Source organism: Trachurus japonicus, chromosome 23 (assembly GCF_045865225.1).
Source record: "Trachurus japonicus isolate A0001 chromosome 23, Traja_1.0".
NCBI classification, from domain to species: Eukaryota; Metazoa; Chordata; class Actinopteri; order Carangiformes; family Carangidae; genus Trachurus; species Trachurus japonicus.
The window spans coordinates 6,276,800-6,302,926 of NC_140929.1; the positions used below are offsets into that span (position 1 = coordinate 6,276,800).

A 26,127-nucleotide genomic window follows, 5' to 3' on the forward strand; every position below is an offset into this window, starting at 1 on the left:
GATAGATAGATAGATAGATAGATAGATAGATAGATAGATAGATAGATAGATAGATAGATAGATAGATAGATAGATAGATAGATAGATAGATAGATAGATAGATAGATAGATAGATAGATAGATACCCTTTATTGATCCCTTTATTGATTAAGTTGGAAAATTACAACTATACTTAATTGTAGGAGGTACGCGGGGGGAAAAAAGGAAGAACATACTTATTTATTTGCATACGAAACAGGAAGTGAGATCTGAGTGGCTGACCAATCATTCCTGATCACAGGGCAGTGAAAACACTTCTCCCTTTTCTTCTTCTCACTCAGTAGAAAGAGTGCGAGTGTGTCTGTCTGCACACTCTGGTTTTCAGAAGGCGACAGGTTCACAGAAACTTTAATCAAACATCAGTCGTCTGTCGCGGCGCTGCGTCTGCACTTGTCAAAATCTGCGAGGAGGTTTGCTCCCACTCTGACAAACCATTGTGTTGCATTGTAGCCTGAATCTGGCATAAATTATAGCTTTTCTGTTTACTGTCAACCACAGAACACAGAAATCAGAATGACAATCATAATAATAATACAGTAAAAAAAACAAAAAACAAGACAAAGACGTAGAAGAAGATGGGTGAATCTTTTCTTTGAGGCGTCAAGTTCTTCAACTTCTTTCCTGTATATTGTTGCCGTTAACACCCACCGGCCCATCCAGCATCCGGCAGGCCCGCCATTAATTAACAGCAACATGACCCACAGGGAAGTTGGTGTTAAAGGGATAGTTCACCCAAAATTGAAATTTCAGAGTCCTCCGTGGCTTCTCTGAGTTACAGGGGGTCTCGGCGTAGCAGTGCATGTCCATATAACGGTTGCAAATGGATACCAACTGTCTTCATAACAAAAAGACACACCAAAAAACATCCAAATACCTCCATGTTGCTCGTATGTAATGTCCGTCTTGTATTGAAGCCCCGAAATGCGAAATTGTCCCGAAAAAAATTAAATAAGTCTATATTTCAAGCTTGTTTTGTAGCGGAAGCTTCTCGAAGCTCCTCTTCCCGGTTCATCAAATTTGGACGAACTGGGAAGAGACGGACCCTGGTTCGTCCAAATTTGACGAACCGGGAAGAGGAGCTTCCGCTCTGAAACTTCTCCCAGCCCTTAGTCGACATGAGGGTGAGTAGATAATGAGTGAAATTTCAATTTTGGGTGAACTATCCCTTTAAGGGGTTAAAATCCCTGCAGACTGACTGCCTCAAAAAGATTTCATGTTTCCTCCGTGAAAACAGAAATCCATTAGAAACACGAATATGTGGTTTTTTTTGTTTGTTGTTTTCTTTTTTTTTCCCTGAGACATTCAGGGTTTTGACCCGGACGGTGAAATTGAGCCGGTGTAATGGATTCTTTGAGCCGTGAAAAACCTGGTATCAGATCATGTCGTCAACCAGCCACCACTTCTTCTTTTAAAACAGTCCAGATTTCCCATCAGGAGTCATGTGGGAGTCAACACGGATGAACTCGAGTGACCACTTGAGGCCGTCTGTGAATACATGGTTCTCCTTTTTCGCTCTATATATCTCTTTTCCCTCTCTCCTTTTCTCTCCCCCTCTTGCTCTCTCAGCCTCAGCCCCCTCCTCCACCTCCACCTCCTCTTCCTCTTCCTCCTCCGACCTCCTAACCTCCATTCATATCCTTCACCTTCCCTGCCGTTCCAGTTTAGCCTCACCGTAAGCCAGTCCTAAGCTCTTTGTCACTTCCACACTGAGACTGAGGGCAGCGGTGAAGCTGCAGCACCGACGACACGTCGCGTTGCTGCTGTGTTGCATTTTACAGTGCAACCTTACACGTTAAAGCAGCTCCTTCCTCCCTTCTTTAATTGACAAGGGAAAGACTGAATAACCATGAAGGATTGTGGGTCGTAACGGGGGGTAAAGAGAGTAAGTAATTATCGTCTTGCAAAACCTTTTAAAAAGAGGTTCGGGTATAAAATGCTTAACCCCCTAATACCCACCGGCGGGCCCAACGTTAATGAAAAGCAATACAACCCAAAGGCCAATCGCTGTTAAGGGGCTAAAGGAAAGAAAGTAAGGAGATGATGTTTAAAGGAATAGTTCACCAAAAAATGAAATTCTCAAGATTCAATTGTTGACTCATCCTCATACTGATGAATACTCCGGAGTAGTTTTTTATTCCTCAAAGTGCATCTGGAGACCCGGGAGGCCAGTTCATAGTCCAACGAAAACTTTATATGAGAGTAATAGCGCCCGACACAAAAACGTCCATAAAACTACACAAAAACGATGTAATATTCTTCCACACTGCTCGTCCACTGCAATCCAAGTGTCCTGAAGGGAGATAGTCCAGAGTTTACTCGAAACAACGTCATTTAGGACATTTTTACAGCCTAAACAGTCCTGTATTCACATGACACACGCAGATGTGACCAGACTAAATGACGTCATTTCGGGTAAACTCTGGACTATATCCCTTCAGGACACTTGAATTGCAGCGGAAGAGCAGTGTGGAAGAATATTAAAGGGTTTTTGTGTAGTTTTATAGACCTTTTTGTGTCAGGCGCTATTCTGTCTCATTTTAAGTTTTCATTGGACTAGGAACCGGCCTCCCGGGTCTCCAGATGCACTTTGAGGAATAAAAAACTACTCCGGAGTATTCATAATTTTTTGGTGAACTATTCCTTTAATGAAAAGAAGGGGGGTAAGATGCAGATGGATCACTAGTTGATAGCAAACCTTTGATGAACCTAAAGACTTTTGTCCAAAATTGGCAAAATGGCAATATTTGATCCATTGAGTAAAGAAGGATTTGGATTTGGTCTGTTGTTTTATTTCAGCTTCAATCAGTTGCACCAAGTGCTTAGAAACACTCGGTACTCAAAGTCAGAATTTCAAGACCCAATCATGATGATTGTACCAAAATACCCGACAAAGAACTCCCCGCAGCAGCCGATTGTCTTTCTTTCGCCCCTCGGTCGGAGAAGTACAATAAGCGCTGATTTGGCCTCTCTCAGACTTGGCAGGACCAACAACAGCAGATGATCTGGGACCTCGAGAGCAAATTTGATCATGACTCCGAAAAGTGGCGACGTCTCCAAAACGGACTCAACTCGATTTCGAGCAAAGGCAACGAGTCAATAACCCGCCGAATTCATGGCATCGTGGCGTGGAGTGATAAAGAAAGTGCTGCAGGGCTGGTTGGGACGTTAAAGTCCAGTTAATGAGACGTCAGACCGGTCCGATTTGTTAGATCAACCCTACCTCGCCTCTATAAATAGTCCTTGTAGTGACTCAGGGACCCCCTTTCTCCATCACCAGCCATTCCTTCTCCCATCCTCCCGATACTCCCTTACCTCCCACCCCTCCTCCCCCCTCACTCCCCCCTTGTGGTTTCTATGTGCTGAGGAGATGGAGAGGCTTTTTAAAAACTCTCTGTCCTCCTTATTCCTCCTCCTCCTGTCACGCGAGCTGTCACTGTCATCGTCACTCAAGGGCTCCATGTGGATCTGTCGGTCACGTATATATATATATATATATTTCTTTTTTTTCTTTCATGTGGTTGTCGGACGTTATGGATGTTTTTTATTGTTGACTGGAGTCTTATTTTCTCAATGTGCCTCCTCTTCTCTTCCTCCTCGAGGCTTCTGCTGCTGCAAACTAAACTACTCACACTCCCATGTTTCCTGCCGCTTCTTCAAGCAACCACCACCACCACCACCACCACCACCCTCCCCGTCTCTATACTCGCCCTGGCTGTCCTAGAATAATCCTCCCTTGCATCAATTTGTCCTCTTTTTCCCAGACATCCCACATCGGCCTCCTTCTTTCCCTCCCCTTCCCTCTTTTTCCTTCTTCCATCCCCTTTTCAGCTCCTCTCTTTTGTCCTCATGAATATTTCAGATGCGACGGCCACATCCTGGGTTCTTGTAGGAGTAATATAAGACCATTTAGCAGCTGACGCAAAGCCAACGAGAAGGGGGGAGAAAAAAAAAAAAAAAGAAAACCCCGCTGGTAGTCCAGCTTGGCTCCGGCTAGTAAACAAACCACCTCCAAGCAGGTTGGAAATAAATAGGTCTTTAAGGATTTCTTTGTGCCTGCAACTCCCAGAGGTCCTCGGTCCCACCTAGCTGCGCTGCTGAGCTCCTATTAAACCGCGGTATCAATCAGAAGAGCGCTCCACCATCCCGCTATTAATAAAATATGGATCACACCACCAGTGGATGGCAGGGCCTGGGGAGCTACCCTACTTTCATTAAAGGACTGTTTGGTTCTCTGCTGACGACAGAATGCGGCCCGTGAGGTATTTTTAGTGCTCGAGCCACGTCCCATCTCTGCGCCGTGGAAAAAAAAAAGACACGCACCAACCAACCAGCCAGATAGCTTGGCTTTTACGCCAAGTTTTTTTCATTAACAGCTTTGACATTAATGAATCAGTGTTGAGGCGCTGAGGAATTCTGTATTTAGAAACCTCAAGGTTCGAGCTGCAGAAAGTGGCTAAAGATAGAAATGTGTTGTTTTTTCTTTTTCCTTTTTTTTGTTGATAAGGAGTTGTTCCGTCAGCCAGAAACCCCAGGAGTTTCCATTAGATGACAACTAAAGATATTGTAGCTAGCTGAGTCGTTTTTATTAATAGAGTCAGGACCTACTGAGTGGAGCTATAGGGCCAACCCAAATGGATGATCCAGTTCAGGGGCAACCTCCTGGAAAACAAGCGGTTAAATGACAGATTGTGGCTCGTCTAAAATAGACAGTCCCCTGAATCAGATGGAAGGGAAAAAAATAAATGACCCCTTTTCAAAATGTCCTATCTACAGCGATACCAACGCTGCAAAGGACACATCAAAAATGTTTACTAGGTCAGCGCCACAGAATCTGATAACCTTCAGTCTCTTACACCACTCAGGCAGGTTTATATAAAAGTTAAGCTATACAACTATAACCTCCAGTCGGCAATGACATAAAAAAAAGTAGGTTGAATATATTTTATACAACATCAGAAATAGGTTAGTGTAAAAACTGAAACTTATAGATACTGGTTGAAATGAGATTCAGCAATCAGAGGTTTAATTCTTCAAACTTTTTAGTCCAGATTGATGTTAAACTCAGTTGCTTCGAATGTTTAATTGGCCTTATTTGAGGAGTTTAAGTGACATTTTAGTGCAAGAACGTGATGTCAACTTCAACTAAACCTTCAATTCTCCAGTTTCTGAGTTGAAGTTAGGCTGAAGAATAAAACAAACTCAGACTCTGTAGGTTAACATCAAGAAACCAGTGTTGACAATTAGTCAAGTTTATTTATATAGCACATTTAAAGCGTCAGCAGTCGACCAAAGTGCTGCACATATGAGGGTAGACAGTTCAATAAAACAATGATAACAAGTTATATGTACTAAAGTTATGTGAACTTCTCGAAGCTCCAGGACAGTTAAAGTAATCTCTGTTAAAAAAAAAAAAAAGAAACCAAAGGTGACTTTTGGTTTCTAGTGTAAAGAAAGTCAGCCAGCGTCACCTCAGCCTTTTTCTCCCTGAGAGATTTCTGCAGCACTAAAATAACGTCACGCTGCTCCTGAGCGAGGAAGGAAGGACAACTCATTATTTATGAGGCCATAAGAGGAAAAGAAAAAACGTAAACGCAGGTTGTTTTAAGCCTTCAAAGACATGACTAATGTTGACGGTGTTTTTGGTTGTAGCTGTAGCTGTAGAGTAGCTCTTAAAACAAAGACACGCTGCTGTTTTTCTGAGAGGGAGACGTGTGAAAAGCCGCCGACCATCCGTCACTCTGCAGCCTCGTTCTATCACAGCAACAGCCGGCGTTTGATCGAGGTGGGAGAGGACAATGATCACATCTACTCCTCAGCACATCTGTCCCTCCTCTCCTCCTTTCTCTCTGTCTCTTCTCTCTCTCTTTCCTTGTCTGTTGCGTTATCCATCCTCCCACAGCTTCTCCTCCTCTTTTCCCTCTCATCCCATCCACACACACAGCCAGGGAGAGTTTGATATATATCTGATGATGAACCACTGTAGGAGCCGAGCCACGAGTCAGCCAGCCTAACCTGAACATGTGTGTGTATATGTGTGTGTGTTCATATGTGTGTAATCAGTTCAGGCCTGGCTGCGCTAACATGGCTTGGTGAGTTTGTTAGCATATTATTAGCCCGGGGGGTTGTTGGAGCACTTCTCACATTATCTCCTCTAATCACTCCCTAACCAGCCAGACAGACAAACACAACCTTGCATCACCCCCCTTTCTTCACCCCTCCACCCCCCCATAAACAGCCAATAACAAACTCCCCCTGGGGTGCGTCGTCTCATCTTGATTGGCTAAAACCAGTGTCAGTCACGGAGGACGAGGTCGACCACACCTCCTCTCAACTCCACGTCTTCTCCATCTTCGTCTCTCTCTCTGGGTTGAATTAGTGCAATTTTCCCCAATTGATCCCCATCTTCCTGAGTTCCCCCCACCCCCACTGCACCCCCATTCCCCATCGCCATCGCCATCGCCGCCGCCACATCTCTTTCCCGAGAGAACGAGGGCACCCAATCAGACACACAATACACAGGGCACAAATGAATTCAAATCGCTTTCATGCAAATTTTCGCACTGATTTACATTGTTGAGTTGTTGAGGAGAAGAGAGCAGTTGGATTCAGGTATGACTAATTCGGTCGGTGTGTAGGAGGGAGGGAGGGAAGGAAGGAGAGAGGGAGGGAGAGAGGGAGGCAAAACTAAAAAGAGAGACGGAAACAGAAAGAGACGAAGAGGAGGAAGAGGAAGGATGGTGAATGTGGTCGTCTCCGAACGGGACGGGGAGGATCACGGGGAGGAGGGTGGGGGTTGTGGTGGTTGTGGTTGTCATGACACTGTGCTCATTTTTCCGGCTGTTGTTCCTATACAGCGACTGAGAACACTGTTGTCCACCTGTGAGCTGTTCTCTGTATCAATCTCTGTTTTGGGTTTTTTTTTTTATAACAACGACGTGTCCAACCCTTTTGTCTTGTTTTTGTTCTTTCTTGTCTTCCCCCCTTCCTCCTCCTCCTCCCTCCCTCCTCCTCCTGCCCTTCTGCCCTCCTCCCTCCCTCCTTCCACTTGTCCCTCCATCCCTCTCCTCTCCTCCTCCCCTCCTCCTCCTCCCTTCCCTACAGGATGTGCGTTTGTCACGTTTTCCACCAGAGCTATGGCACAGAATGCAATCAAAGCCATGCACCAGTCTCAGACTATGGAGGTACTGTACTCTTTGCCCTTTCTTTAACTCTCTCTCTCTTTCTCTCTTTCTTTCTCTCTGCCTCTCTGAATCCTTTTATTTTTTTCTACTCTTTTTTTTTTTTATTCCTGCACTTCACTCTGTCAGTGTACCGGCAATTTAATATGTGGGTCTCATCATGTTTGAATATCCGAATGCCCCTGAGTCACGACTTACTACTGTACTCTCCAGGTTGGGCCTTGTAACATTTTCATCACACTCCTCCAGCTCGGCTCCAGTCGCATGAGTCCGAGGCTGCTGCAGCAGCACTGAGTTAAAAACAGACAGATGAAATTTGTCTGTTGCTTTTTCTTTTTTCTTTGCAGCTGAGAGCAGTTTAATATTTTTATTTAATACACAAACACTGTTTAAATCAGGCAGCAGAGCTCTGTAATATACTATATCTGTTGAATTAATGAGGAAATTGATGGAAAAAAAAATCAGGTTGATGAATCGACTCGATTTATTCATTCAGCCCAAAAATTACAAATTTGGGAGATAGAAATTCTTAACAACGTACAATATTCACAATCCCAGAGCCTTGAGTTAGATAAAGAGAAAAACTAAATAAAAACAACCTCAGGAGCATCACAACAAACAGCGTTCAATAAATAACAGAACTTTTATTATGTAATAGAAGTTATCTGCAGAATTGAGCTGGAGCTCTGGTAACAACAGGTCGGTGGCAGCCAATCAGAAAGGAGCTGGCTCTGAGCCTCTCTCCTGATTGGCTGACTGTTTTCTAAAGTGATCCAATGAAAAATAGAGCAGATTTTAGAATAAAACACTCAGAGAAACCAAGTCCTGCAAGTTGTTGGGTGGATGTTTTTGTCCAGGTGCAAGGTGAGGGGGCGGGGCTTTGGGTGACTGCTTTGTTGTGACATCACAAAGTGACAGGAAGTCCTGACGGCTGGTTTTAAGGCTCAGTTTCTGAATACAGGCTGTGTGCATTTCTCTGTGGACTGAGGCTTTGATACTTTCACAGTATTAATATAGAACTACAACTAATCACACTACACATGGACATCTAGTTTATACTGTATGGAGCTTTAACACAAACATCTACCTTTATACTGTATGGAGCTTTAATAATAGTTGTATATATGAAATATATGATTTAAAACCTCCTCCACCTGCTTTTCAAAAAGTCGGACGAACTTTGGCAAAGTGTCAAAAGTGCGACAGGAAGCCGTCACTCCTGACACAGCCGTCACAACGGGCAGGTGGCGTTACAGACCTCATCAGCTGCACACCGACCCCAGTGGTGCAGTAATGGGGTGGAGGGTGACGAGGGTGGGGGGCTTTTTTTTGTGTGTGTCCCCCACCTACCCCTCTTTTTTTTTTTTTTTTTGGGTGCCCTTGTCTCCGCATTGTCAGAGCGGTGACAGGGCGGGATGACAGGACTGTGATTGGGAGAGAATTACATGGTGTACGACGAAATGCAAGTGTGTGTGTGTGTGTGTGTACATGTGTGAGTCAGCGAGAGTGAAAGAGAAAGAGAGAAAGAGAGAGAGACAAAAACTGGTAATAACAGGCTGTGTTAAAGGGAAAAAAGACGAGTGGCGTTCACCCCCGTAGCCCCCTCATTAGAGCTGATCATGATAATCATGGCTGCTATTGATGTGCTGTGACCCTGACATGGGGAAAAACGCAATGCTCCTCCCTCCGCCTGCCTCTGTAATGTGTGTGTGAGAGCGACAGAGAGACACAGAGAGAGTTTTTTTTGTTTATGTTGTCACCCTGTGAATCTCAGTGAAGTGTCTGTGTTGATTTATGTGGCCGAGCGGCAGCAGCAGCAGCAGTGTGTCTGTCTCTCTCTCTGTGAGCAGAAGGAGTGACACTCTCCTCCGACAGCAGCGTTTGGTATTAAGCTAGAATTATCCTCGCTCTGAACAGTCGTCTGCCACAATGGGGCCATGGTAAACACCGCCAGTGTCCCTCGCTTTTATCAGACACACAGCAACAACAACGCAAAAAAAAGCAACAAAAAAAAAGAACCCTTAAACCGTAACACAGCGATATTGCAGTGGACAATGGCAAAATACCTTCATTTCCATTTGAAAACAAGCTGTCTAGCCCCGGGCGGGCCTAAATTGCCGCATCCGTTTGTTAATGTTCCTCAGTTTTGCAATTTAAAAGTAATTACTTCGTGTCCGAATGAGGGAATGAGCTCTGGTAAATAGAGTTTGGTTATTGTCTTGGCTCTATTGCACCCCACTGTCTTAGATAGAGCGAGAGGTTGTGTGTGTGTGCACGTACTCACCACATGTCACGAGGAAGGAAAGAAAAAAAAGAATAGATAGATAAATAAATAAATGAAGGGGAGGCAGGCCGGGCGCTGCGTTCGTCGAGGCCCCTGTCACTGTCATATCCATTCTCATTATGGCGTGACATTCAGGTGCACACACACACATAAATAGACACACCTCACACACATGCTCGTTGTGAATGTCAGGCCCTAATGAAAGTGGATATGAGCGCGACAGGTAATTCACTGTCGAGCCCACTAAAGACACACAGCAGAGGAGATTGGGGAGGGAGGGGGAAGTGGTGGTTTGTATTTGTGTTGATTTGTGCTTCACATTATTCACTCTCTCTGTTTAAAGACTCATTTAGCTCTTGGCCACTTCTCCCCTTTTTTTTGCTGTTGTTTTTAATCCACGTGACGCTATGAAACCCATTTTATGCACATTTAGTAACACATCAACACACACACACAATATATATAGATACATGCACAAGCATTCAAGCACATTTAGACGAGAGCTTAACTAGAGCATGAGAGAAAACAGAGCAATGTCTGTTTAAATAGAGAACAAACACATCTGCTTACTGTAGTGAAGAGAGAGAGAGAGAGAGAACTGAAAGAAAATATTAGATCAGATTAATCAGGGGCTGAAGTCGTAGGAGACAACGTAGTGTACCACATAAGGCTGCGTGAGCTCCATATGTTGTGCACTGTGGGTTGTAACATCTGACTGTGTGTTTATGTAAATGTTAGCATGTAGCAAGTGGGACCAACAGGTGAAAGTGAAAGCTCCATACAGAATAAAGGTAAATATTTGTATTAAAGCTTCTTAAAAATAAAGGTAAATGTTTGTGTTAAAGCTCCATACAGTATAAAGGTAGATGTCCATGTGTAGTGTGATTATAAAGCAGCTCTAGGTTCTATATTAATACTGTGAAAGTATCAAAGCCTCAGTCCACAGAGAAATGCACACAGCCTGTATTCAGAAACTGAGCCTTAAAACCAGCCGTCAGGACTTCCTGTCACTTTGTGATGTCACAACAAAGCAGTCACCCTAAGCCCCGCCCCCTCACCACCTAGACCCAAACATCCATCCAACAACTTGCGGGATTTGTTTTCTCTTGAGTGTTTTATTCTGAAATCTGCTCTATTTTTTATTATTGGATCGACTCAGGAAACAGTCAGCCAATCAAAGGAGAGTCTCAGAACCTGCTCTCTTCTGATTGGCTGACACTGAAAATGCTGTTACTAGAGCTCTGGAGAGAAGCTGAGAGAGGAGATGAATGTGAAAGAACACTGAGATGAGATGTTTTTTTTGTTTTTTTTAGGTTCTTACAAAAACCACAAATACAATTCTTCTACTGGATCAACACTACAAAATAAAACTCAGGAGAAGCAGAAAATATGGGACCTTTAAATAATATATGATATTACTGTAACTTTACTTTTTATTCTTACAAAAAACTGAGAGAAAATGAGGCCATTTCAGTTCAGATCATTTTCAAGCATTCAAAAGGAAAGATACTTTATTCAGTGTATTCCAACCACACACTGACTAGAGCTTAATCCAGGTTAGATCACCATTAAAGGAGGGTGGAGAGCTATTTATTTCTATTTCTATTCATCTTTTTACTTCAATAACAGAATATGTTTTTTAGTTTTACACTCAGTCGCTCACAAGTGAGTCATCAATATGAGGTAATGCAGTGTAGATCTGCAGGAACTGTTCTCAAGAGGCATTGTTTGTCTTGAACTCTGAATTCAAAGTGTTTTGCAGATTTGCAAACAATAATTAAAATCAGACTTTTTTTGATTGTTTTATATTGAGACTAACAAATAAATCAAAACTCAAAACACTCAGTAGCTGAACGGTGAAGACAGAAGTTCAATTTTAAGCAACAGTGAACAAGCAGCGTCGAGTGAACCACCAGCGTCGAGTGAACACAGCGAAGCTCTCCCAGGGTGCCGACTTCCTTTTTCCCCAGGTTAAAGGAACGTGCAACACACAGACACACACACACAGAGAGAGTCAAACTTGTGCAAACTCCGCCCGCCCGCCCGCTGTCGTCCTGTTAGCAGCGAGGATCACATGGTTTGACATTTAGAGCCGATGTGAGCGGCTGAATAAATGAGAGGGAGAAGGTTGAGAGCACATAAAACTCTCTTGAAAGCTATGAGAGATTGATTCTCAAGGTAAAACCAACCACAGCTTATAAGTTCAGTTTGCGTGAGTGCTTCTAAAGCGTAATGGGTGGTGTGGAGGGGGATGATGATGGGAAGTGATGTTGTGGGTTTATTAGCCGGTGAAGTTTCGCAGGTACAAGCTGAACTTTAAAAAAAAAAAAAAAATTCTCCTTTTCCGCCACCGCTGCTGCTGACGTGGAGTCCATGCACTGTAATTACATCATTATAAATGTGGATAATTATGCCGGGTGCTTATTGCAGTGCCTGCGGTATCTTTTCATTTTTTGGAGACTATAGTTTGTCATGGTAATCGTCAGCCTGTCAATCACAGGTGCAAGGGGTGAGGTCAGGACGTCAGACGATATTCCTATCGCGTGGACGACCTGCTGTGACACCTGTTAGCGCTACAGTAGGCTATATTATCCCTGTGTATCTAAGGCCGGCGTTTTTGGTTTGTTTTCTGTAGATTTGTCAGGAACACAGACAGAAATAGGAGCGTTTTCCCTGCAGAAACGTCTCCTGGTGAGAAACGGCTCCTGTGAGACTGCGAACGCTTTTTATTTCTCCCTAAAAGATGTGAGGAGAAGTTGTGCAAACCTGCAGGAGACAGAAAGACAGTCTGTCTGTGTCTCTTTCTGTCTGCAGCTAAACACCTCTCCTGACGCCGCATCAGAAATAAACAGATGCTGCAGCAAAGACTTTGAGTTAATGACATGTTGTTATTAGAATATATGAAACCAGAGACTATTTAACACAAAAAACACTTACAACTTGTTCTTTTTTTATGAGTGTAAATGAGATGGGATCACACATCAACGGCCTGTTGGTAATAAACTCGGTGTATTTTTAAAGTGGTAACTAACGACAGACAGGAGACTCATGAAGTAACCGCGGCGCCCAGAGGGAGAGAGGCAGATCCATCATGTCGCCCCCTGCTGTTTGTGTTCAAAAGCGGCCAATTGCAAACAAATCAGATGGTTTACAGACTTAGTTTTTACGCAACATGAGGTATAATTGCGCCCAGCGGCAGGAGGTTTTTTTTTTCTCTCTCTCTCACACACACACACAGGCCCATCAGCAAAAAAAAAAAACGTTCCACACTCCAAAAATAAAAGGGTGAAGAGAAGTGGAGGAATGAGCCTGTGGTTAATTTGAGAAAGTCTCAATACACTCTTCAATTTCTGTCAAAAATAGAATGAAAATGAGAAAAAACATTTGTGTTTTATTATTAAAAACCATACCAACCATACTTTAAAATAGATTCACTGCAGCTTCTCTCTCTCTGTGTTTCCTGTTTAAACACCTGGAGCAACAGGTGAATCTGTGCACAGTGCAAACAAAGATGTCTGATTAAAAACTGATCCGTCAGCGTCAAAGTAAAACTCACCGCTTCCTGTCATTACTTCACAATAAAAGCCCTTCCAAAAGTAGAATATCTTTTTGTATGGATGAAGTGTAACATTGCATTAATGGGACGACAGACTGCAGCTCTCAGTGATTTAATTGTACAGCTACAGCACATTATGGTACACAGAGGTCATCCAGTGAGGCTTAATAGAAATAAAAGAAGCATAGAAATAGAAATTAAAAAAAAAAAGATAATAAGAGTTAAACAGCATTAAAAGACACATTATAGAGCAGATCATGTGTAATTAAAGTGCAAAGATTGAATGATTAAATTCAGTTTGAAGCTTCTTTGTGAAGTCAGTTATGGTTTGATCTCCACTGGGAGCTGGTTCCAGCTGTGGTTCACAGTATATAATAAAATCCAGATGTTTTAGTGACATGTAGACAGTGAGTAAAACTTTGAATTTGCTCTATTTTCTTAGTTTTAGCAGCATCGGAATGAGTGTGTAATTGATCTGTTGTTCTAAATATGTTAAATGCTCCTGCAGGAATCAAAAATGCATTAAAAAAAATGTCATTAAACTTCATGTGAAGCCTGAAATCCTTCAACATCGGCACCTGAGTTAAAGACGTGTTTTCATTATCTGTCCGATCTGTAGTTTCATCTACGACGGATTATTACAAACCAACAGAAACCGTCACTTTCCCTCCGCACGTTCTCGTCACTTCAAAGTTGAAACCGATGGCGGGTGACGGTGATTGTGCCTTGAAAAAATGCAGCGTGTTGCTTTCAAGTGCAGCTCCAGATTTTGCAGAGAGAACCAGCCCCCCTCCCCCCCCACATCCCACGGCCTCCTCTCCCAGGGCAGGACTCTCATTCTGGGCTGAATTTCCCCCGGCTCGCTGGGTGTCAGCTGGAGTAATGAGATATTTAGCAGAGAGGGATGGGGAGCTCCTGTCTCCGGGGGGAATTGACTGCAGTGGCGAGGTGCTCCCCCACCCCCCCACACATCCCCCCACATCCACACCCCCACACCCCAACAAACTGACACTCTCTCCGAATGTAATTCTCCCATCGTCTCCTCTCTATCTGACTGTGGTCAGAATAAAGAGGAGGAAAACGATGCTGGAGTGACGGAGTAAATATGGAGACACGCTCGTTCGGGGCTGATAAAGTCGAGCCCCAGTCGCCCCGGCGAAATGTTGGGGGGGGTGGGGCAAACATGGAGACACACACATACACTGGGCAGTCAACATCTGGAGTTTCACTTCCTGTCTACTCCTCCTGCTTCTGAGATGTTTTAGTGCAGTTTCAAGATCGTCAATACTTTTCACATTATGTTGAATCACAATGAACATCTATGATTCCCCCTTTCTTTTCCTCCAGACATTTTGCCCCTAAATGGAGGCATTTTACCCCTAAAATTTGAGACCGTGCTAGTAAAATGTGAATATTTGCTTTGATTTATGTCAGTTTACAGTGTGCACCCCAAAACACACACTTTATTTACTTTATTTATCCATTAATAACTTTATTTTTCATGAAACACACCAGCCTCATCCAGCCAAAGCAGAGTCAGTCAGGTATTAACCCCTAAACACCCACTGGCCTGTCAATCATCATCATCATCAATAGCCAGAAGCAACACAACCCACAGGCCGACGGCTGATAAATAAGTAAAATAAGAACATAATAAAATATCCAGTAAAATTAAAAGTGTAGTTTTCTTTACCATTTTGAAAATCTACTATAAGAACCATTTTAACGGGTCATCTAGTGTCAAAGCGGATAGAAGATTGATTGATTGATTGATTGATTGATTGATTGATTGATTGATTGATTGATTGATTGATTGATTGATTTAGTCTCTTGAGCATGAGTCAGCAGATGTGCAGATGGTCACTTGTGACAGAAAATTATGTCACAACATTTTAGATTTAGAGTAAACATGTCATTTGATGATGTCACCATCATGAGATTATTGATCAGTCACTTAATATAGCGATCAATCAACCAACCCACACATTGCTAATGAATGAACATAATAGATGAGATAGATTTAGAAGAGTCTCCAGTTTAGAAGAGGGGCGTGTGGATCTAGATCCAGATGCAGATGCAGATCCAGATGCATGCTGGGAAGTTTCTGATGTCAGATCTGACTAATTACATCAGATTAGTGATTAAAGATGAGACGATGATGCTGCTGTTGTGTAACATTCACATACATACAGATGCAGCATAGAGGCTCTGACACACACACATATACACACACCTGGCGTGTAGCTCAGCTCTGACTGAGCTCAGACCCCCTCCCCCTCCTTCTCCCCCCTCCTGCTCCCCCCTCCCCCCTCCCCCTCCTCCCCCTGCTGAGCGCCGATCGTGTCTCCAACTAAATGTTTCAATCAAAAGGTTTTTATTCTCCGGTGGCAGATTGCCTTTGTTTCCAACGGATTCGCCGCGAGTCAGGCTTTGATTGCAGCGTGTGAGTAACGGCGAGGAGCGATAGATTATGACTCAACGTTTCAGCACCGCCGCCGCTGCCGCCACGGCAACAGCAACTTTAATCAGGAGCATTGTGGAGAGTTTAGATTTTTATTTTCTCACCTTCTTTATGTTAAAGTTCCCCACACTGCAGCTCAATTACACTCATTGTCCACGTCTCCACCTCTCTTTTCTCTCTCTGGACGTCCCAATCGCTCCCTCCGTCTACTTCTCTCTTTCTCTATCTTGCACACACACTTCTTTTTGCACACACACACACACACACACACATCCAGTCTTTCTTGGTATGAGATGATGAAATAGTTGGAGAACACAGGAAATCTGTTTCTGGTGAAACCCTTCTGGACCCACAGATAACTGAGCCCTTGTGGGGGAAAGAAGAAGAAAAGCCCCACTGGCTTTAGAGTCGAGTTTCCTGTGTGACTCCGTGTGTGTGTGTGTGTGTGTGTGTGTGTGTGTGTGTGTGTGTGTGTGTGTGTCCCATGTCGCTGAGTGTGTGTGTGTCTGTGTGTGTGTGTGTGAGAGAGAGAGAGAGAGAGAGAGAGGTTTTAATTGAGATGGTGGAGAATAGATTTTTTTTCTTCGTCGATGTAAAGTTTGTTAAAACAGAATTGTGTCATTATTTGCTCCTTTATTCTAAGTCGACATCATTTACAGTCATTTATATACAGTTTGTGTGTGTGTCCAGTTATCTAACCATCTTTTGTTTCCTCTCCTCTTTTTCTCTCCCTTCTTTTTCTTCTCATCTCTCACTTTCTCTTCTCTTCCTTTCTTATCTTCATCATCTCCTTTTTCGTTCTTTGTCCTCGTCTTGTTTCTTGCTTTTCCTCTATTTTATCTTTCTCTTTTCTTTTATTCTCTCCTCTCTTCTCCATTTTTCATGATCTATTCTTTCTTTTTCCTCCTCCTCATCTCTTTGTTTTTCTTCTCTCCTTTCTCCTCTCCTCTGGCTTTTGTTTTCTCTCCTCTGGCTTTTCCTCTCCATCCTCCTCTACTCCTCTTCCTCATCTCCATCCTTCTCTCCTCTTCTTCCTCTCCATCTTGTTCCTCCTCTTCCTTTTTCTCCTCCTCTTTCCCATCTCTTCTTCTTCCTCTCAATCCCTTTTCCTTCTCTTCTCCTCTCCATCCTCCTCTTCTTCCTCTCCATCCTTTTTCTCCTCTCCATCTCCTCTCCATCATCTTTCTCTTCCTCCTCTTCATCCTCTTTCTCTTCATCCTCCTCTTCCTATCTCTCTTCCACTTCTTCCTTTTTCTCCTCTCCATCCTCCTCTTCCTCCTCTCCATCCTTCTCTCCTCCATCTCCTCTGCTTCCTCTCCATCCTGTTCCTCCTCTTCATCCTTTTCCTATCTCTTTTTCACTTTTTCTCCTCCTCTTCCCCATCTCTTCTTCTTCCTCTCCATCCTCCTCTTCCCCATCTCTTCTTCTTCCTCTCCATCCTTTTTCCTCCTCTCCTCCTCCTCCTCCTCCTCCTCCTCCTGCTGCAGGGCTGCTCGTCTCCCATCGTGGTGAAGTTCGCCGACACGCAGAAGGACAAGGAGCAGCGGCGTCTGCAGCAGCAGCTGGCGCAGCAGATGCAGCAGCTCAACAGTGCGACCACCTGGGGCAGCCTGACCGGCCTGGGGGGCCTCACCCCGCAGTATCTGGCTGTAAGGAGAGCCGCCGCGTCGCCCACCTCCACCATCACCTCCTCCACCCCTTACTGCAGCCCCATGGCCAACGCCGCCGCAGTCAGTGCCCCCCACCCGAAAGCATTCAGCTCCAAACGCCCCCCACCCCTCTCAAAAACAAAACACACACTCTTCCCTCCTCACTCTTTCCTCCCTCCTTCCCTCTGTTCCATCCTTCCTTACTTCCTTTCTGACTTTTCTTTCCTTCCCTCCATCCTCCTCTGCATCCTGAGATAATGAGGCCTCTGAACCGATTTTTATATTTTTAAAGGGATAGTTCACCCAAAATTGAAATTTCTATATCTACTCACCTTCATGTCAACTAAGGGCTGGGAGAAGTTTCAGAGTCCTCCGTGGCTTCTCTGAGTTACAGGGGGTCTCGGCATAGCAGTGCATGTCCACATAACGGTTACAAATGGATACCAACTGTCTTCGTAACAACAAGACACACCAAAAAACATCCAAATACCTCCATGCTGCTCGTATGTAATGTCCGTCTTGTATTGAGGCCCCGAAATGCGAAACTATATGGACATGCACTGCTACGCCGAGACCCCCTGTAACTCAGAGAAGCCACGGATAACTCTGAAACTTCTCCCAGCCCTTAGTCCACATGAGGGTGAGTAGATAATGAGTGAAATTTCAATTTGGGGTGAACTATTCCTTTAGCATTTCTAAAAAAAAAAGAAGTGAGGACACAGTGTTTATGAAGGACGTCTGTGGATGTTAATTTACTATTGAAGTGTAGATTTTCTCTCACTGTTCTATGGGAAGCAACACTCATTATGTCTGCACTCATTTATATTCTCTTCATCCACTTCCTGCTGCTTAAATAATCATGTAAACATTGGGAAATACTTTTTCCCATTAAGATTAAGAAATTAACTTTAAGTTGTGTCAAAACAGCCTGACCCCCTTTACTTCTAAAAATTCTGTTTACAGACATTTTCACTGAGTTTTTTCTCAACTTCTGCAAAGTGATAAAATGTTTTTCATAAAATATTTCTGCAGAAATGTCACAGTTTATCCTGTATTTATGGTTATTATCATAATAAAGGCTCTTCTGGGACGCTGAGGTAAAGATGGCGTCCTCAAGGTCTTTGCTGACGCGTTCATATTTAACTAAAACTTTTTTGATAAAAACATCGTCATATGAGGGGACACTGTCAATGTTTTTAAAAGTCGGACATCCTCTACGTGAGACATGAACGCAGCAACTTGAAGTTTCCTCCACAACTTCTGGACGTCTCCGTCTCTAACTTACATTTAAAGATTTTCAAATCAACAGAAAACCCTTCAGTGTTGTTTTATTGATTGAGGGAATTTATTTCTTAAACCAACTGAAACATTTAAAAGCCCCATTAGATTAAGTGGAGAAAAAAAATGTTTTTCTGAGCTTATGAAAAAATGAACATTTTGGAGCATTTTTTTTTAATGAGGAAGTGAATTTAAAGTGCAATCATGGTCAATTAAAACAGTATTTGTCGGGGGACAGCAGAAGCTGCAGTAGAAACTCGGCTGTTGATCTGTTTGTCCACGTCTCTTTCTCTTCAGGCGCCTCATTCTCTCTCCTCCTTTCCTTTCCTTTCCTCCCTCCTTTCCTTTTCTCCCTCGCTCCCTCCTTACCTGTCAGAACAGGAAGTTGTGGCGCCAAACCCTCGACTCATTTCTCCTCATGCTCCACATTAACAGCCCCAAACTGCCTCCTTCCAAAACAAACATATCACAAAGAGTGTGTGTGTGTGTGTGTGTGTTTGATGTCGACTGTTGAATTTGTTTGATCCTAAGTTGCAATTTGCACCTTCTCAGAAAAACACCCCTCCTTTTACCAGATATTGATTTATATTTTTTATATATATATATATCAAGCAAAAATAAATAAATAAATGAGATGTTTTGTGAATTGGGCTCCCAGATTTTCCAGCCAGTCCTCTTTCTGTCTTTATTTTTTTATTATTGTAAAGATAAAGCTTTATTCTGGAGGGTAAAAAACAGAAAGAAAAATATAAAATGAAGAAAAAAAAATCAGACAATAGAAACAAGATGTTAATTTGCTGTTAATTCGAGTCTTTGAAGGATGAGTTTTTGACAGCATCAGTATTCCACTTTTGTTTTCTGAATCTAATTAGTCGGCTAGATTAGAGCTTTCATGCTCAACTTGTCTGAGAGAATCATGGTGGAATATAAACAGCGTTTGCTTTAGAGGAGAGATCAAACTGTATTAGCAGCTCATTTACTCATCGAGCGCTGATGCAAAAACCACATTGCTAAACCGCTCATTACGAGTTTAGCTTCCCAGCGTAGCATCATTGTACAGACATGAATGAGTGAGTGAGTGAGTGAAGCGTTCTGGATCCACACGGCTCACTTTGTTTTTTTTTCTTTCTTTCTCTTTCTTTCTTTGTCTCTCTCTTTCTTTCTCTTGCCATCAGTTGCTTCAGCAGGCAACCTCCTCCGGTAACCTAGGAGCCTTCAGCGGGATCCAGCAGATGGCCGGTGAGTCCAAAAAAGAAAAATACAAAAAAAACAAACCAACAACAGTCGATACTTCCCTCTCCCGCTGCCCCTGAAAGCACCACGATCTACCGCGGCTTGTGTGGACTTTTTCTTTGTCTTTTGTTGCACCTCTCTTGTTTTTTTTTTGTTTTTTTTTCTCGCAGACTTCTAAAAAGACGACCAAAGAGCATAACAGATGAACTCGCGTGGCGCGCGGAGTAAAAAAGAGAGAGATCTTTGCCCTGAAGATTTATTAACTGTTGCTAAGATTTATCTTGATCTTTTAATGAGGCCAGACAAGAGTTGTGCCCTGGGCGTGTAACAGTAACACCGAGGCTTTGTCAGGGATGGATGAATCACAGAAAAGGAGAAAGAAAGAAAGAAAAAAGACGGGGGGAGGAGAGGAAGTGGAGAAAAAACAGTTAAAAGTGTTTTTTTGTTCTGTTTAGGGTGCGTGTGTTGCTCTGCAGGCTGGCGCCATCTACTGCTCTGTGGCTACATCCTCGTCCTCGTCTTCTCTTTTCACGTTTTACTGTAAAACCTTTTATGGCCAATTTGAAATAATCAAATAAAATAAAGACAAAAACGTTAATGAAAATCAACCGATTCTGCAACAGTGGAAGTTTTTTTCTTTCCTCTTAAACAAGGAAGTGAAAAAAAAGACGTTAATAAAGTGGTAAAGGAACAGATGCTTGATTCTCTTAGGTGAAGCTGATGCAATAAAAAATGCATATTGTATTAACCCAGTTCTGTATTAATCTGAGCCCTGAGCGCCTTCAACCAGACAACTATTAAATGCTGAACAAGATAAAAATCTCTGTCTTTAAGAAATATAATTTTTAAAGGCTTCAAATTGAGGTTATTTGAGACTTTCAGGGACCCTCTCATCCTCCGTCTATTAGAGATCTTCCTCCTCCTCTTCCTCCTCCTCCTTGCCACTTTCTTCTCTTCTATTTATTTAAAGCCTCTTTTTGCAGAATACTCTCCTCATCTCACCTTCTATCCTCCTCCTCCTCTTCTTCTTCTTCTTCCTCCTTTTTCCTCCGTCACTCGGCGAGGTTTCAGCTTTTAATCGTGCGCCAGCTGATCAGAGAGTGTATGTATGTACGTATGTGTGTGTGTGATGGGAAGTTCTTCTGAAAGGTGCATCATGGCGAGCCCCCTCGGCCTCGTGTCCTTGTGCATCTTACAGTATATTTTTTCTTTGCCAACTCAGCTGCTGTCCAGCTCTAACACATACACATACACTCACATATACACACCCGTGGATAAATAGGCTGCAGGATTTGGATTTGGAAGCAAAGGGCGAGTAACGTCGTAGTCTGAATCTGGAGATCTGTTAGTCGTCCATCTGCAAGAGAAGAGAAGAGAGGGAGAGAGAGAGAGAGAGAGAGAGAGAGGGAGCATTAGTGATTGGCAGGAGATGTGAGACAGCTGAATGACATCTGGTCCCAGTCTTTAACACGAGGAGCTGCAGAGCTGAGAGGCTTCAATTACACCAATGAGCATTCAATTAGACGCAGCCAACGCCAGCCTGGTGCAGCCCCGGCTCTGCCATACAGGCTGCACACACACACACACCATTACACACACATACACACATGCATACTCACACACTCACGTACCATCTGCACAGCCCGGATACTCCGACTCTGATGTGGGGAGTAGATTGTATTTGTCGCACACTGTCTCTCTTTCTTCGCCTCCTCTCTCCCTCTCTCTCTCTGTGCAGCTTCATCTCTACTTTATTCCCCTCTAACCCAGTTATTTTTATCTCCTGCCTGCTCCTTTTCTCCTTATAACTGTCTTGAAAATGTATGTTCAATGAGGGAGATAGCCTTTGACAAATGCAGGGAAGAATTGGTGTAGAGCTGCTTTGAGGAAAAAGGGGGGAAGAAAAAAAAAGAGGTTGCGCTGAAAGAGAGGGAGAGAGAGAGAGAGAGAGAGAGAGAGAGAGAGAGAGCTGCTGCTACAGAGTCGTCTTTGTCATTCAGCCTGAGCAGAAGAAAAGGAGAACGAGTGGGAAAACAGAGGAGAGTAGAAAGCTGCCGTAGAAAGGGAGGTGAAGTAAAGATAGAGCAGAGGATGGAGAGAGGAGAGAAAATGGGAAGTCAAAGACATGAAAGGATACGAGTGAATGAAAGGAGAAGGAAGGGAGGAACAAGAGAAGGAAGGAGGAGAGGTGTAAAAGCTGAAAGAGAGTGTAAGAGAGAAGGAAAAGAGGATGGAAAAGTGGAGATGGAAAGTGAGAAGGAGAAAGAAGTGAGAAATGGAAAAAAAACATGGAAGCAATGGAAAAGATAAGAAAGAGAGGAGAGAAAATGGGAAGGCAAAGACATGAAAGGATATGAGTGAATGAAAGGAAGGGAGGGAGGAAGGAAGGAAGGAACAAGAGAAGGAAGGAGGAGAGGTGTAGGAGCTGAAAGTGTCGGGAAAGAAAAGAAAAGAGAGAAGGAAAAGAGGATGGAAAGTGAGAAGGAGAAAGGAGTGAGAAATGGAAAAAAACATGGAAGCAATGGAAAAGATAAGAAAGAGAGGAGGGAGAGAGGAGGGGAAAATGGGAAGGCAAAGACATGAAAGGATACAAGTGAATGAAAGGAAGGAAGGGACAAGAGAAGGAAGGAGGAGAGGTGTAGGAGCTGAAAGTGTCGGGAAAGAAAAGAAAAGAGAGAAGGAAAAGAGGATGGAAAAGTGGAGATGGAGAAAGGAGTGAGAAATGGAAAAAACATGGAAGCAATGGAAAAGATAAGAAAGAGAGGAGGGAGAGAGGAGAGGAGGAAATGAAAGGGAAAAGGGAAACATAAAAAGGACTTTCATGTTTCCGTTTTCCATGAGTGAAAGTGATGAGAACGAAAAATAAAAGAGGGAAAGATGGTAGGAACAGAAGAAGAGAAAGATTGTGAGATAAGAAGAAGAGTAGTAAACGGAGAAAAAGAAAGCAAGATGAATGAAAAGAGGAGGAGGAGGCAGGACTGAGAAAAAGAGAGGTGGAAAGGGAAAAGACAGTGAATGCAACACAAATCTACAACAACAACTTATGTGTTTACATCATAAACACAGCGGTGATGTCATTGTTTAAAAAAACTCCTGACATGATGATGAAGACGAGAGCGGATGAATTAGCGTGGGATTCGAGCGTGCGGCGGCGGCGGTGCCTGTTTGATTCCCACCTTACGCACAGATAGATAGAAATCCATTTTAGCTTTTTGATGCGTTCACAGAAAATTGGAGAAAATGGCTTTGAAAACAAGATTGGTTTTGGCTTCGCTGCTCTCGTAAGTCAGCACGGATGAGTAAAAAAACAAAAAAAATAAAAGTCACACTTGAATGTACATGCTCATTATACCACACACACACACACACACACACACACACACACACACACTTCCTGCTGCAGCAGCTCATTTAGGAGCTCGACTTTTTCTTTCTCTCTCTTCTTTTTATTGTTTTATTTTATTATTTTATGAATTCACCTGTGGGCAGGACAGGAGTGTGTATCTCGGCGATGAGTCCGTCCGTCCGTCCGTCAGCCGTCTGTTGTCATTGGCTGTGTGTTGTGGGGGTTTGGTCGTCCGGGTGACGGGTGATATCTTTGTATGGGATGTTTACAGTGCGAACCTCGAACCCCCATTCACCAACAGGACGGATCTCCTCCTCCTCTTCCTCCTCTTCCATGGCGTCTTGTTCGTGTGTGTGTATGTAAGTGTGTGTGTGTCTATTTATGTATGTGTGCGTGTGGGTGTGTTTTTGTTAGTGTGTGTGTGTGTGTGTGCGTGTGTATTCCCATGGTACTGTATATACATCCAGACTGTATATACGACACATACACCTCACATTGACAGTGTCCTCCCTCTTTTAACTTGTAACTCTAACAACAACAACAACTCATGAGTCACAACGACGCAAATTCTTCTTCCTCTTCTGTGGTAAGACCCAGCTCTGCTCTGGTGACTGACTTTCAGGCCTCACACACACACACAGTTACACACACACACACTTACACACACACATTCACATTCATGAGGTAAGGTGCAGTTGTATTCACAGAAGGAGTTTTACAGCCTCTGCTCCGCCATCATTCAGGTGTTGGCACATGGTCGTTAATTATGCTTAAGCACAGGCGCATATGTTAATGTCACAGAGCTGATTAACAGAGAGGAGGTTCAGCCTGCAGGTGCACTATACTACACTACACTACAGTAGACTACAGTACAGTTCAGGTGCTGATATTGGATCGTGATCGATAGATTTATTGACAGATTTGCAAAAAAAACAGTCGTATTGCATGGATGTTTTTAAAGTAGCCTCTTTAAATTCACAGACTAAGCCTTTAAAGCAGCTACAAACATGAAATATTTATATCATTATATAGTTTTATTGTAAATCACGTACGGTGGCACAGTGGTGCAGCAGTTCGCATTGAAGCTCCTGGGCTCGAACTTGCACACAACCCTGCAGCTGTGTAGCCAATGAAACATGGCTGGAAAAACTTTATTAGTTCATTTTAATGTTGATTTTTTAAATAATAATGATGATAATCATTATAAAGGCAGTGATTTACCTTAAAAACCAAAGTTTTAAAGGGATAGTTCAACATTTTGGCAAATTCGCCTAAATCCCTACAGTCATAGCAGTAGCCCATTACCCTTAATTATCGGGGCATGTTGTTTTGAGATCAGCGGGGCAGAGACGTGAGCTGCTCAGCGAACACAATGGAGGTGAACGGTACAGGTCACAACTTGTCCACCAGAGCGTTTTGGAGTTGTTGGATTAAATTTGATGAGGGACAGGGGACCTGTACCGTTCACCTCCATTGTGTTCACTGAGCAGCTCACGTCTCTGCCCCGCCGATCTCAAAACAAAATGCACCGATAATTAAAGGTAACAAACCTACTGCTGTGACTACAGGGATTATGGTGATAGAAGAATTTGCCAAAATGTTGAACTATCCCTTTAAGGTATCAGATTTTTTTGTTTCTGTTTGATTCAGAGCGTTAGGGAAACAATAGTTGAAGTGACGACGCTGCATCAGGTGAAGCTACAGTAGCCTGCATACGGTGGCCCAGAGAGCTCAATATTCACAAAAACAACTAAATGCACAAGTTGTAGAGTGTTGAGCTCTCCGGGCCACCGTACCTGCAGCGTATTCACATCATCAGAGTGATAAATAACCTGAGATAATCACGACTGGATCAGTCGAGTTGAACTAAATCACTCCGATTATTTTCTGCCTCTGAGAAAGGAAGAAAAAAAAGCACCAAAACCCTAAAACAACACAACAGCTGCTTCTCCTGATTCACACACATCTGGGGCTTGTTTGTGAAATCAGTTGTTCACACACACACAAAAACACATACACACAAACACACAAACACACAAACACACACACACTGTCTGAAGCCAGAGCAGGAGACTTTACTCATCTCTCGGACACCAAGCAGCTCTGTCATGTTCAGCGCTGTCCTGTGGTTCACTGTCCCGGGCCGAGCCGAGCTGAGCCGGGCCAGACCGGGCTAGACTGCCATCATCTCCTCCTCCTCGTCCTCCTCAGCCTCAGCCTCGCTCCCCAGGTTTGACACCACCCTCTCTGGCTCCTCTCTCCAGGTATGAGTGCTCTGCAGTTGCAGAACCTGGCCACTTTAGCGGCGGCGGCGGCGGCGGCCCAAAACTCAGCCAGCCCGTCCACCGCAAACCCCCTGTCCTCCAACGCCGCCTCCCTGGGAGCGTTGACCAGCCCAGGTAACGCCGCAGCCTCTCAGGTCGGGGGAGGGGAGGGGGGTGGGGGGTAGAGGGGTCCGACGCCACCACCAACGCCTGCCTACGTTTTTTTTTTCTCTCCGCTCTCCACCGTTGCCATTACCAAGTGTTGTCGCCCCTCCACCTACCCCTCCTCCCCCACCTCACCCCACGTGATCCCAGTGTCGGTACCAAATGTGTCCGGGCTGCCAGATTTGTCCGAGGGCCGCGATTTCTGATGACGTCGTAGCACATCGTGATTGGTCGTGAGGATTTATTAAAGTTGTAGTTAGACGAAAGTTAGCGATTTATATTTTCTTATGATAACATTAAACATTTACACAGCTAACAGTGACGAAAATGATTAACATACTGTAATTAGCGCGGGCGTTCGCAGACGTCTGTTTGACGTTGCCTAGGAGATCTGTGCCAAATATCGCGAGAGAAGTTCATTTTCTCCTGAATTGTCCGTCTGAAAATTGCCATTTTCGTGTCAAACTGTTAAGAAGAGATTGGGGATGTCACGATTACTTGTTTCCACAATTATTTGTGGTATTAAACGCCACAATTAATTAATCATAAAGATTCCTGAATACCGTTACTTTCCAAAAAAGATTGTTGGAACCATATCGGCAGATGTGCACCAAAATAAAGGTAAATGCACAGATACTGGTTCATTTAACTAACGTAACGTTGAATTGGTGTAG

General features: G+C 43.6%; 1 protein-coding gene across 50 annotated transcripts in view; it reads left to right on the forward strand.

The window, feature by feature from the left end:
• Positions 1 to 26,127, forward strand: part of celf2 (cugbp, Elav-like family member 2) — a 229,144-nt gene that overhangs the window by 183,159 nt on the left and 19,858 nt on the right. For 15 of the 50 annotated variants that reach the window (XR_015035078.1, XR_015035081.1, XR_015035083.1 and 12 more), the window contains 3 exons: positions 7,141 to 7,220; positions 17,006 to 17,248; positions 19,621 to 19,684. Coding sequence is in view for 20 of the 50 variants with exons in the window: in XM_085769357.1 (XP_085625483.1) it covers positions 7,141 to 7,220; positions 17,006 to 17,248; positions 19,621 to 19,684 (387 nt within the window). In the remaining 30 variants the exon portion in view is untranslated. Of the gene's footprint in view, positions 1 to 7,140; positions 7,221 to 17,005; positions 17,249 to 19,620; positions 19,685 to 25,288; positions 25,424 to 26,127 lie in introns of all 50 variants that reach the window. The other 35 variants (XR_015035087.1, XR_015035089.1, XR_015035091.1 and 32 more) reach the window with 3 other exon arrangements.